The sequence below is a fragment of the Phoenix dactylifera genome, chromosome 6, assembly GCF_051530095.1.
Source record: "Phoenix dactylifera cultivar Ajwa chromosome 6, Ajwa_hap1_PhDact_Kaust_v1.1, whole genome shotgun sequence".
NCBI classification, from domain to species: Eukaryota; Viridiplantae; Streptophyta; class Magnoliopsida; order Arecales; family Arecaceae; genus Phoenix; species Phoenix dactylifera.
This window is the reverse complement of record NC_143195.1, coordinates 36,942,142-36,956,019: the sequence shown is the minus strand read 5'-3', so window position 1 is coordinate 36,956,019 and position 13,878 is coordinate 36,942,142. Positions and strand designations below refer to the sequence as shown.

General features: G+C 41.7%; 1 protein-coding gene across 1 annotated transcript; it reads left to right on the top strand.

The window, feature by feature from the left end:
• Positions 1–8,450: 8,450 nt before the first annotated feature.
• LOC103700887 (chaperone protein dnaJ 11, chloroplastic-like) lies at positions 8,451–9,389 on the top strand. Its single transcript, XM_039118652.3, has one exon. The coding sequence runs from the start codon at positions 8,460–8,462 to the stop codon at positions 9,033–9,035; it is 576 nt and encodes a 191-aa protein (XP_038974580.1). The 5' UTR covers positions 8,451–8,459; the 3' UTR covers positions 9,036–9,389.
• The last annotated feature ends 4,489 nt before the right edge of the window (positions 9,390–13,878 follow it).

Genomic DNA, 13,878 nt, shown 5'->3' with positions numbered 1-13,878 from the left:
GAAAAGGAGAAGAATAGGGAATTAGGTTTTTTTTTATTTGGTTTCCCTGCATTCATACTTTTCGCGACTAAATTGGTTTAGTCGCTACATATGAACCTTTAGGAACCAAAATTTAATCGCTAAAACTTTTACCTCCAGCCCACGCGAAATACTGGACTCGCGCCAACTTGGTTTTGATTTTCTACGATCAAATATGCATTTAATTGATATAAAACAATCATTCAGTAACTAAAAAGGATGCGTGCAAATTTATTTCGGAGCGGATTTTCGATCCTGCTCGTAGGATGTCCAAGAATTCTATATATTTTTAAGCGAATTTTCGTTCCTGCCACGTCCTCATGTCGCGTATCCTGTCGATCCATATATTTATTTGATAAGGAGTCAAGCATCGAGCTCGAGCTTTTAAAATTATATTATAATAATAATAAAAAAAAGAATTTAAGTATGAAGAAAAGTTGTGGGATTGAGATTTAGCCGAAGAGACAAGAATATGCATGCCTAAGTGAATTAAGATGTCAATGGCACCGTTTGAAAATAAGTAGTTTTTTCTTTTTTTGAACTTAGAAATTAGCATTTTACAGGGGCTAGCACAACATCGTTAGTTTTACCTCCAGCCCGCGCGAAATATTAGACTCGTGCCAACTTAGTATTGCTTTTCCGCGACTAAATATGCATTTCGTCGGTGTAGGATATTTATTCCGTCACTAACAAGGATGTTGGTCGCCGATAGCCTTCTTTTCCGTGACCAAACGTTAGTCGCCCAAAGTTTTACCGCCACCCGCCAACTTGGTTTTGCTTTTCCGCGACCAAATATGCAGTTCGTCGGTGTAGGATAATTATTCCGTAACTAACAAGGATGGTGGTCGCAGATAGCCTTATTATCCGCGACGAAACGTTAGTCGCCAAACGTTTACCTCCACCCCGCCAACTTGGTTTTGCTTTTCCGCGACCAAATATCCATTTCGTCGGTGTAGGATAACCATTCAGTAACTAATAAGCATGTTGGTCGCAAATAGCCTTATTTGCCGCGACCACGATTCATGTAGTCGCCGAAAGTGGTCGCTGAAAGTGTATTTTCTTGTAGTGATACTTTTTATATTTTTTTTAACTTTTTCTTGTTTAATAGTTCATAAGATGGTAAAATAGTAAAATTTTTATTGGCCTGAAGTCATCTCTGGTTATTCGAGAGAAATAAAATGGCTTGTTATTTGCCCAAGGGTGGTAACATTGAAACACGGTCAATGAAAACATTTTTTAGCCCAAGGGTGGTACCATCGAGCAAGAGCTTGGTGGTATGATATTGATTATTCAAATAATTACTTGTGAGGTATTTTAGTGCAATCTTTTCCTCTTTTTTTTTGACCCAGCAAACGTTAGGAAAGACCAGTACCATATTCATTTCATTGCATATAAAATAGATAACAAAGAGAGAAAAACTAAAAAAAAAGTAAATAAAACATTTATCTATCGTACAACAAATATATATGGAATATATGTGGATTATTATGCAGAACATGCATCTCTTGGTTGTCTGCTCCCCAGGTTGTGTTTAGCTGCTAAGCTCATGGTTTAAAACTGCTTGCCCGGGCTCTTTGGCCCATCTAATCCAAACTCAGTAGGATGTGCAAAAATGAGGCCCAGCCAATGTGAAAAGTGGGCCAGTTAAATAGGTGATAAAGCCCACCATGTGCCTATAATAATAAACCATCACCTTGAATCATCACTCTAATATAGGGCAATCTAATCATATCTCTCAGAAAGTGATGAGCATGTTAACCAAAAACAAGCTTTCTACTTTCACAGGATATTAGTGAAGCAGCAAAGATTCCTGATAGGTTAAAAAATATTTTGAAAATGAGAGTAGGCAATATGTTGATGAAGAGAAAATGTAGGTGTACTGTTAATGGGCATTCTGATTGCCCGTCAATTTCATTATCCTTGTCCTTTATTTTCCCAAATGATTGTTTCCACGCAGGTTGACATACTGAATGGTAAATGAAATGTAGCTCATGAATTTTTAGTTGCATTCAGTTCAAGAGAGAAAAAAGTGGTTAAAGAACAACCTTACATTGATTATCCTTTTAGGGAGAAACCGGCGAAGCTGAACATGTTCATCGTCTTACTACATTAGGGGAGAGTTTTGCATGGTGTTGCAAAGAGCTCTTGCAAATCCACTAACTAATCATGCATAAACATGAATATATATATATATATATATATATATATATATATATACCATGGTTAGTAGGTGGAGTCGTTGTTGCCCAGTACAGCCCAACTACTGAGCCAAGCGGTGATGGGGGTGGGTTGTGCTCGTTGAACTCCCAATATTTTGGTGTGGAGGTGGAGCCTAAGCCTCTACACTACTATGGATTGAACTCGTGAAGATGGATTGAACGGTGAGTTGCCTTTTCTTTCTCCTGCATTCTATTTTTATGCATTCTTTTTCCATAGAATGATTGGGTCATTTATCTCCACCAATTTCACGCTTGGGAGGAGTATTTGACATGTTTGAGGGGGTGATCATGTTTTCGATTTAATATGCCGCAGTCTCAGGCCAAGCATTTGTTAGTATAAGATCCGTGATATGTTTCCTGGCCATCGAGATTCCAAGGTTTTCCTTGCAAATAGAGTATAGTCAGTTTTTGTTTAGTGAAAACATATTTCACCAAAGAAGAGAGAGAGAGAGAGAGTTCCACAACCAGTGCATAAGAATCTTATTTTGTAAAATTCCTATATTATAGCATCATTACCAAGATACGCTATCTGGGTACTGAATTTTATACCAGTGACACACTATCACTATATCCGTACGGTATGATACAGAATTCATTCGACGTACTCAGTATTAATACGTTCTTCGTACCATATATCAGTATGGAATCAATACAATATGCTAGTACAACGAACTTTGGTCGCTGCTCTCTTGATAAAACGTTTTACTTGATCTGAAATCTGCAGGAAGTCATAATTAATGATTTTGTGAACATTACCTTGCAAGATGAATAAAAGAATTTAATATGCCATGCATGACGCTTAGCCAGTGGAGAAGGTCCAACAATTATCATGAATAAATATATATTGGAAAAAAGATTAAACAGAGCTTAATTGTTTTCATTCAGAAAATGAAAGAAAACAGTACAAAATAAACAGACAAACTGGTTAAAAGTAACCGAAAAAGAATTTACTGTGGGTTGTTGGATCCACTCACTGCCCATGTGAATGCACGGCCTTTTTTTGGAGGCACTCCCAACTCCCAAGCTAAAGATGGTCCAAGTTTTAGTTTCTATGCCCTCGACAGACAAGTACCAATTTCTAATTTTAAGATAAATGAGTGTAAGATTTTGTTTTAGATGAAAAGATAAAATAGAGGAGCTTTAAAGGAAACTTCCGTTGGTGCAGGTCCCCGCATCACTGGCACCAGACAACTACCTACTGTAACGGTAGGGTCGATTTAAAGCTGGCGTCGCCGGCCTTTCCGCTCTAAAGTTGGGCAAATGGACTGCTCACCTAATATACTTGCATGCAAGGCTTTATAATTGGACTACCAACCTCGTAGGGTCGCAAGGCCAGGGATCCAATGTGACCTTCATGCCAACTTAGATCCCAACCACCTTAGCTTCTAGAGAAACGATCTGGGTCCCTTCCCCCTTTAATTTTATTAAACTTAGATGCCTCCAGTAGTGCAAAAAGAAGCCAACAGAACCTTTTGTTATATATTTGTTATCCAATGACCCCTCCTCCATTTTTCACGCCCAATGGACAGGTGCTCGCCGGCTTCAATAGATAAAGTTGATTGAGGTCGGTATTTTCCTTCTAGAAAGTTTGTTTTTTAATTCTTGGAGCGTCATGCTCTCTACTTCTTGATGCCACAAATGAAGTTGGTGACTACTTAATCTATATGACTTTATAACGAGTCTTTCTTTATTCAGCTCTCGATCAACTGTATTTCGGAGTGCAATCAAGCCGAGCTGTAGTTCGAAGCTCGAGATTGACTTGATTCAAAACACTCGAGTTTGAAACTCGACTCGAGATTGTTCGAGTTTTAATATCCAAACTCGAACTCAACTCGATAAAAAAAAAAATCAATATTCGGGATCGAATCGCTTGGACTCGAATATCAACCGAGCCATTCTTGAGCTTGAATTCGAACTTTAGTCATAATTGAAAAAAATATAGTTAAAACAAAATATAACATAATATTATATTTTTAAATATTAAATTAATAATATATATATATATATATATATACACACACACATATATATGATTAGGTTCGCAAGCTTTGAGATGAGTATTTTGCTACTCGAGCTCCACTTAAGCATAGTCATAACCGAGTTAAAACGAATTTGGATCCAAATCGAGCTCCACTAGCTCGCGAGCTACTTAGCTCACTTACACCCTGTGCCACTTGGGCCTTTTTATTTATTTATTTATTTATTTTTGCATGTGAGTCCAATGAGGGCGTTATCGGTGGAAGGCATACTGGATGTTGCATCATCAATGCTTGCGGTAAATTTCATATGGAGAGGTTGCAAAGAAAAGCAAACCATCAAGGTTGGCATGTGTCATGGCGCTACAGGTTACATGACATCCAAGTAATACCCAACCTACTGCTTCAAGCTACGGTCGGTGTTGTTTAAAAGAAGAAAAAAAGGATTTTTAAAAAAAATAAAAACTAAAACTAAAACACTCAACAAGAAGACATTAAAGCGTGTGGTGGGCTTTCCACTTCAATTAACATGTTTCAGGCTGCATGATTGGTTACTTTTTTAATTGAAGCTAATTCACATTAGGTAACGCCCTTTTCCTCTCTTATCGTATCAAAACATAAAATGAGAAACAGTTAGCACGTATGGTAAATGGTGGGTGCGTCCACTTTCTTCCTTTAAATAGAATAGAATTGCTTGTTAAAATATCTTAACATAATTATCATTTAAAGACAAAGATATAGTTTCTACAAGTATAACAATAACAACTATATGATATGTCTTGGCTGATTAGAGGGTTCGAAACACGTAAAAGGGCTAACAATGATTTTTAGGGATATTAGTAATGTTTTTTTTTCTATCACCAAAAGTGTGGCGAGCTATTATTTGATCAAACATAAAGAAAGTTATGTGGCTGGAGTGACCTTAACTTGCATCGATCCGCTAGATTTCGCTGCATTCATGGCAGGGGTGCAAAGACCTATATAAGATAAATCTAGTAGAACAATTTACTGTCGAAGGATTGCAATATTATTCCCGACATGGATACAAAGTAATGCATCAATACAGAGGATTGCCAAAATAATTTTTAGCATAATATACCTTCCAAATATTAACTGCAGAATTAAAACAAATCAATATTGTTACGAAGAAACCAAAAGAAACCATGATTGAGGCCGATCGCTTGTCATGTTAACTCAATCATGCGATACTAGCTATTCCATCCATAGCTCATGGTGTATTTGCCAAATGCCTGAACGTCGGAGATTATTACAATTTGATTGGTGGATACTTATACAGGACTAACGAATCAAAAAAAATCCTACCAGTTAGTATTTTTCGGTAAGATCCTGAATTGTGACAAATGATTTAGAGCAAACTCAGTCTATAGCCTATATCAACTAGGAAACGCTACAGCACAGATTCATTGAGGCTGACTACGGGCTGATCATGGTGATCCTGATTAGATTTAAATTCTTAGTCTGACGAGAGCGTCAGTACTTAAACAGTAGAGTATGCGAGGATTCGTACGAACGTGTATTTAGTTCCACATCAGTTATTCGTTGAGTAGATCTTAGTTACTTATAAAAAATCAAGAAATCCTAATAGTACATCTCAGTTAGATATTTTGGATGAAATCTTGGATTATTATATGTGGCGTTATCTCTATGTTTATGGGAGAGAGAAAAAGAGGAAGCGATCTGCAGAAGATGACAAGAATATCGAATGCAACATTGAGTCAGCTTAAAGGTGGAGTTGCCAGGGTTTCGCTTTTAAAGTCCGGCACAATGGACTGATCACCTAATACCACATGCAAGTATCTGAAATCGGACAACTAAATTAGTAGTTATCCCTCTACTATCCAACCTAGTCCAGTGACAGCTGAAGTCCCAACCTCCTTCGCTTCTAGACGGATGACCGGGGCCCAGTCCTCTTTGGTATATTAATCTCATATGTCTTTGCTGTTGAAAAATCTGTAACACCTCCTAGTAAAATATTGTCATCTAATGACCTCTTATCCATATTAATATATCCGTCTCCGACAACCTTTTGGCTTATCCCGCAGGTAGCCTTCAGCTCAATATACAAAGGTAGCCCAGCCACAAAGGCAGATAGATGATAACTGCTCAACCGATAGGGAACATTAAACTAAATTTTATGGGTACATGTTTTCTTCTTTTGGTGATGCAATGCTTGTTTCCGTAGTTAGGTCTACATTCAATGTAACCTAAGCTTGTTGCTTTGAGGACGATGCAAAAAAATACTGTACACAGAAGCTGGCATGGGATGTGCCGCTGTGAGGATACATTAACTTGCAGTTGATGGCCGGCCAGCAGTTTAAACCTGCTGCGGATGACAAGTGTGTGTAACTAGCGAGGTTCAGGCTGCATGCAAACGTTGTCTATTTTGGCATTCCTGACATTCAATTAGAAAAGAAATCTATTTCGGTGCTGCGAACCTTGAAATGAAATCCGGAGTAGAAAAGAAATCTATTTTGGCATTCCTGATTTTCAATTGGGACAAGAAGATTCATACAGTTGACATGTTAAAAGTTTAATTTCTTTTCCCAAAAACATGTTAAAATTGCCATGCCAGAACGAAGCTTCCCTAGTTACTAGCAGAAATGAAGAAACAAAAAGCTTTTTCATTTATGTGAATTACTGTAACATATAATAAGACCATAGAAGTTGGTACCTACGCGTAGCATTTTAAAATCTGTCCCATAAAGACCTTTTTTTTGCTTTTGCATGATAAATTTAATTCATTATCAGTTTAAATTAAGTTTGCTCGAGGCCTATGTCTCGATGCCCTGGATTTGCTTATTTAATCGTGCTTTGCCTAGTCTCATGGAAAACCAAGAGACAATCTATAGTATTTGCATAGGTTGAAGATACAGCCATTTCAACGGTCAAGGAATAACCTAAAAAATCTATATGGGAATGATATTATAATGATTAATCTTTGATCCATGCTTCAAAGTTGAAGAAATTTATATGACCCAGTTTAATTTGCAGCAAACTCTGAATTTGTGTCGCAGTGTCTAAAGAATACAACTTTGAAGAAGAGCAGGTCTAATATAAAATTTTAGAAGACTAGATAGCCAATAAAGGACAAGAAATTCTCTTAATTAGATATTTATATGATAAATTGGGAATCCTCTCAAAACTCACTAATCATCCAAATATTCCTATTCTTCTCATGATGAACTCCTTCATGGCTCCATCACGCCTTTTGCTCGACAATTAGTGCATTCCATACCCCACAAATGAGGAAAATACTGTACATCATCAGATTAGTGCTCAGTTCACCAGCTCAGTATAGGGTTCGGTGATTGCCTGAGCAGTTGGAGGACGGATTTGGTTGATACTGGTGGTCCTATAGTATATCGGATCGATCTTCAACTACCATATGAGCATCATGGACACATCCAAACCCCACTTTCCTTACCAAAACCCTTTCTATTGCCTAGGTTGCAAGCTCTTAAATTCAATTCTTCCTCCTCCATTATACTGCGGGAAAGAAAGCAATTAATCAGAAGACGCTAGTTACCCTTCTTCCTCTTGCCAAGTTTAGATCCTTTCAAGTTCTTCAATTAACCGTATAGTCTAGTTGTCCATCTTTGTCATCCATGCGGGTGAGTCCCACTAATCATCTATGGATGGTCGAACCGTACACAACCCATTATATCTGAACTCTCCAATGCTCCACAGCTAATTAATTGATATTTGACAGGATCTGCAAGAATCCGAGCCCTAGGGTTGTCTCTTTCGCCCAAAAGAATGATCGAATTTTTTCACAACGCCAACCATTGGATCGTAGCCCGCTGAGATCTCAAAGCACACTATTTTTTTCGCTTGCTATCTGTACAGATCTCAAAGTGGTCATTGTATGATCCAATAGTAGATTGGTGTGAAGCAAGGAAATTCTTCTTTTAGGCAAAAGATACAGACCCCGTCCCGAGTTGTTCTTACTGCCTAACGTAATCCGACTTCATCGGGGAAAAATAAAAAAGGCAAAAAGGGCCACGATCCCACTAATCCGCCCCTTCACTGCTGACTCGGCCAAGCCAAGTTGTGGTTATCCGCGGACAAAGTAATTCATTTAACCGGGAATAAGTTACCGACGCTCCTCATGGAGTCAGAGATCTTATAATAATTCTATTTCTAACTCTTAACCACGGTTAAACCAACCCCGCTTCAACCCCCAACCCAAGCATATTTCTATAAAAGAGGGACTCTCCCCAGCCCCATGCCGATCCTATCGTCCCCCGATCGATTTAGTGCTATGATGATCACCACGTCCTCCCAGTTCCTCGGCCTTCGGATCACCCCCTCTACCCCTCGCTCCGTCGCGCCTTCCTCCCCTCGCTCCGCCACCTCCCTCCGCTCGCCGGGCATCTCCGCCGCGTACACGGCCGCGGCGGAGCGCCAGCCCCCGGCCGCCGCCCTACCCCCGGCTTTGCAATCATCCTTCGCCTCGCTCTACGACGTACTCGGCCTCCCCTCAGGCGCTACCGGCCAGGAGATCAAGGCCGCGTATCGTCGGCTGGCGCTCGCACGCCACCCTGACGTGGTGGCCACCGACCGGAAGGGCACCTCGGCCGACGAGTTCATCCGGATTCACGCCGCCTACTCCACCCTGTCCGATCCCGAGAAGCGCGCTGACTACGACCGCAAGCTCCTCCTCCTCGGCCGCCACCGCCGGACCGTCCGCCACTCTTCACCACCGACGCCTTCCTCCTCCTCCTCCTTCCGGCCTTTCTCCCGCTCCCCGTCCTTCCCCAGCTACGGCCGCCGGACCTGGGAGACCGACCAGTGCTGGTAGGTCCGCCGAGCGGGATCCAGTATCGCTGGAGCCGTCCGATGGGATTCGGACGGAGTGGATCTAAACCTCTAAAGATTTCCATCATTTCTACTGACGGATCCGTAGTCACTTGCGGCCGCCGGCGCCGTGAGTTGATATCGTTGGGCTTTGGTCGGATCTAGTTAGCTTAAGGCGTGGGTGTGGATGGAGCCAGGTATTATGTAAAGCTGCCACAGCCATCTTCTTCTTCCTGTTTCTTCTGGTACTTGCTTGTAAAAAAATTTCAGGTTTTGTCACACTTTCTCATCCATGAGAAATTGATATATGTAAAATACTATTAACATAACGTAGTAGCGATGTTACATGTTTCTTGTCTGCGTTTCGTGTTGGCTTTTAATTTTCCTGGCTGGAATTGGTTAGGTGCATGGTTTGAATTAGTTTGGTGGAAAGGTACGACTTCCGTTTAGCTAGTAGGAATCTTTGGATGTATTCTTCTTTAATGGGCATTTCTTTTCTGAGTCTAAAACTTTCAAAATTTGAAGTTTTGCCGGTCGAGATTACTAGGCTGCCAGAAACCTAATTTTTGTTTCAACATGAGGAGTTGGAGGACTTATATGTTCACAAAAATTGTTTGTTGGAACTTCGTTTCAACATTTTGCTTTAGGCGATATCGCAACAGTTGCAGACTTTTGATGCTGCTAATCCTACAAGACATATGATCATGGTAATTAACTTCTCTTCGATGAAAAAGATTTAAGAGCATTACATTTGTGGTCGTGACTTACATCGATAGCCCACCGAAACAGAGTTACTTCCGAAAAACTGGGAGGCAGTGTTGTGGTGTGGTAATTTTTTTCTCTCACATCATTATATCAATCAACACTGAGAAACACTTGACGTCTCTAGGATTTTTTCTATTTTTCTGCTACTAGTTCTTACGCTCACCATCATCATCTACCGCATGAAATGAAGCAAAGACGGATTGCACGGGCAGAGAAAGGTGAGGTTGGAACGCAGCATGACAAAATTGTCATATCTAGTGGGTACTATTTCAAGAGGCCAGAAGGTTATATCTATCTGGAACTATTTCGAGTGGCTACAATTTTTGCTTTTTAAAGCTCGAGTACAAGCCCGATCCCGTTGCAAATCCAATGTTGGAAATTTTAAATCCAATTTTTATTTCCACAATAGCTCGTAAAAAATAATGGATCATAGACTATTTTCTTATGAAAAAAGGTGGATCATGTACTAGATCTTAATTTAGGCCTAATCCGATCCAGAATATCTTGGCATATTTTGAATCCAAATTTCGCGTGATATTCACTTATTGTGACACAGAGATCACCCAAGATCTGAGAAATATATTAAAAAAAAAAGACAAGGATTCATCAAGCCATTATGACGAGGATGAAAACTAATAAGATAGTAGCGTATGATGGAGTAACGTGCGAGATGCAGAGAACGGTGGGGAGCATTGGAGCTTCCTTTGTGAATGCCAAGTCAACAGGCAGGGAGAAATTGCCCTGCGCAATAAAGAGCCTTTGGAACGAGTCTTGCAACGATGACAAAAGTGCTTACCAATTCAATTCATGGCCTATCCAATGGGTTTCCGGGCCCCCATCGCTCTCGGCGTGCATGGGACTTCAAAGCTAGTGGAGACCCATTGGCTCCGGTTGTGTCGGGTGGGGTGACTTTTGGCTTTGCTCCTTCGAGACGGAATGGCTGTGGCCCGGCACGGCACCGTACATTGTTTTTGGTGTATATTATTTGATAGCGGTCCATCTTTTGATAACGGTCATCCAAAAATATGCGGTGTTTGCAAAGCCACGGTAGAGGATCTAGGTAATTATGTATATTGTGACCGAGTGGTTGCAATTTTTTTTTAAGAAATGGGTACGCTATATGAATGGATTTATAATGAGTCCACTCTAATTTCTATCAGCTAAGCTTCTAGAGCATAGCCGTCCAAATCGGGGGAGACTTAGTCCGTCCAAATCGGGGCAGACTTAGTGTCGGTCTATCTGTTATGTGGCCACTACACGACGGCGAAGCACATGGATAGAAAGATAGAAAAAAGGTAAAAATAATAGGGATGAGAGGGTGCCAGCATGGTGCTGAGAGGGACGGATGAGAAGACTCCGTTTGCTTCTACGGCTTCAACTTTGACTTAGGCCTCGCTTTTTGCCGTGGTGATTGGTACCCAAGGGTTCGGTAACCGATATACATAACATGTGACAATATTTTTTTTTTATATATACAACGACGACTCACATGAGTCGTATATGAATATAGCTAATAAAATAATTAAAAAAATGAAGAAAAAATAGAATTAATCAGTGATTCTCTCAAAGATCCTTCGTGAGTGTTGTACAACAACGAAGGTGATCTAGTCAGCAGTGCTATTTGCCTTCCAGTAGATATAAATGGCCCAAAAAGAGCCACATTTTTTTAAAAGCCTGTGTATGTTCCAAAGCAGCAGTTGCTCGTTGTCATATTTATGCTAGTATTGAATCCATTCGATCACCGTAATAGAATCCCCTTCAACATAGCTGTTGTCCGCACCCAGAATAACCCTTGCATAGGTTGCCTCCTATGTAGCTCTCAATTGTACTCCGATGATAGTCATGTCGAATATATGTCGTCCTCCAGCTATGACGAGTCTGAAGTCATGACTTCTAATCATAAAGCCCACTCCTCCTCTGCCTCCACCCTCGGACGCACTATCGTTAAAGTTCACTTTAAGAAAACTAGGAGGTAGAGGCTCTTAGAAAACAAAAGCAATCCTGGTCGTTGTAAAAACTGAGTGGGAGTTCCAAATATCCTTAGCCATTCTAAATGAAACTACCGCAGTAGTCCTAGTGATCTCAACAGCATGAAGTAGTACCCTGTTCATCACTATCCTCGGATACATCCTTCTATTCTCAAAGATCTAGGTATTTCTGTCAAGCCAAATATGAAAGGTCGTATAGGCATATTTGATACCCACTCTATAGGGACTCCTTTAGATGGCCTAAAAAGTTCTCTGTCGATGACACAAACTGCGGCATGCTAGATGAAGCTAGAGCGCACCTCCAAATCTGGGCCACCCATGGACATCCAAAAACAATATGGATGATAGACTCTTCCACATCAGGGCATCCCTTGCAAGCTGTAGTGATTCTCACTCCTCTTTTGGCCAACACACTCATGGTCGCTAAACATCCCCATGCCACCTTCTAGATGAACAAGACAACATGGGAGTGGATGCACATCCTCTAGACCCAACCTCCATCAATTCGTCGAGTCGTCCTCCTACTGACCATATTATGTAGGTCTTGAGGGTGGAATTGATCATCTTCCTCGGCTAGACCTCTATATTGGCTGCCCTCGGCTGCCGGATTCGATTGGTGGTCAACCAGGAATCGAAGACTGGACGGCAGTCGCGGTCAACCCCCATCCAGCTTTGGTAGACTCAATGTCTTCGTAGGGGTCTCCACAACCATGGGCGCCAGAGAAACCCTAGCTCCTTTCTTCATCGAAGCCGACATGGGGGAGGAATGCCGACACTCACCTTCCACGGCCGATTCAGGCACGAACGTTACAAAACACCGACAGGTTTTCGTAGACGAAGGCCTACTAGAACTTGTGCGTCTACCCCATAATGAAGATGCTAGATTTGAGGGGGTTTATGCTACTGGTGTCCACTTTGACCATAGCATAGCCGAGCTTCTGAAGTTGGTCAGTGAAGCATCCAAGGCCAGCGGCCGACCAGTCACCGACGCGATGTCTAGGATCGAGTCCCTGTCCCAATACTCCAGAGGGAGACATCGGAGCTCAATCTGCACCACCATTCACCGAGTTGATGCCTGAAACGAAGTTCGACATCCATTTCTCCATAGTCAGTAGCTGGCCTGCCACCAACCACAGACCATTGGCCAGCGTCGAGTTTCGGTCGCCTTCATTCTTGAAGCGGCAAGTGTGGTGTTCCTCTGCTTATTGGGACACCTCCATATTGTCGTCCAGCTTGCCCTTGAGATGTAGCTCCTGAGCAACCCATTTTGCCGGGACTCGTTGCCCTAGGCTGCGTACTATCATCGTCGTTGAACTGCTATGCTCTTCTGGACTTCTCCACCCATTCCGATGGCAGCTCGAGGATCTCTATGAAGTGTCGTTGGAGGATCTTGAGTTTCTCTGATATCTTGTGGTTAGTCCACGCCGGCTGCTGGGGTGGAGCCTGTGCCATCATCAACCATGAGGGATTGGTCTTGGCCACTCTCGGGATCGGTCACTCTCGGGAGTGGCCAATCCTTACTGCCAGATGCCCTCTTGGCCGATCTTGTTGCTCTTGTGCTATGGCCTCTGTTGTTGCTCTTGTGCTCCAATCGCCCATCCCTTGGAGTCCCCAAGTGTTCCAGAAAAGGCCCCAAATGCCACACCAATATTGAAGTAAGCGCAGTCCAGTCGCGCTAGGCCCTCTTAGGGAGTCAACAAGGTTTTTTTTTACCGTCAACAAGGTTTTTTTTACTTTTTTGCCCCATCCAAGAGTTAGGGACCTTGGGTTGACTGCACGCGAGCACCTTTAGGGGCACAGCCACCAAGCTGAGTTCGTCCGTTTTCCATCCACCGGCGCATGAGGAAGCTTGGGACCGCTGATCACGAGAATTCTTGCACGATCAGGACCGCGCATCCAGAGTCCAGACGCATTAAACTACTATTCTTGCACGAGAATTCTTGGCACATATGAATTCTCGCATAGTCCAGACGCATGCATATAGATGGACTTGGTTATATAGTTGTATCTCACTCCATCTCTTATCGCAGTGTTCTATTTAGATATGTAACTAGAGGGAAGCTGCAACTATTATGTTCCATTTCTTCTCCAAGA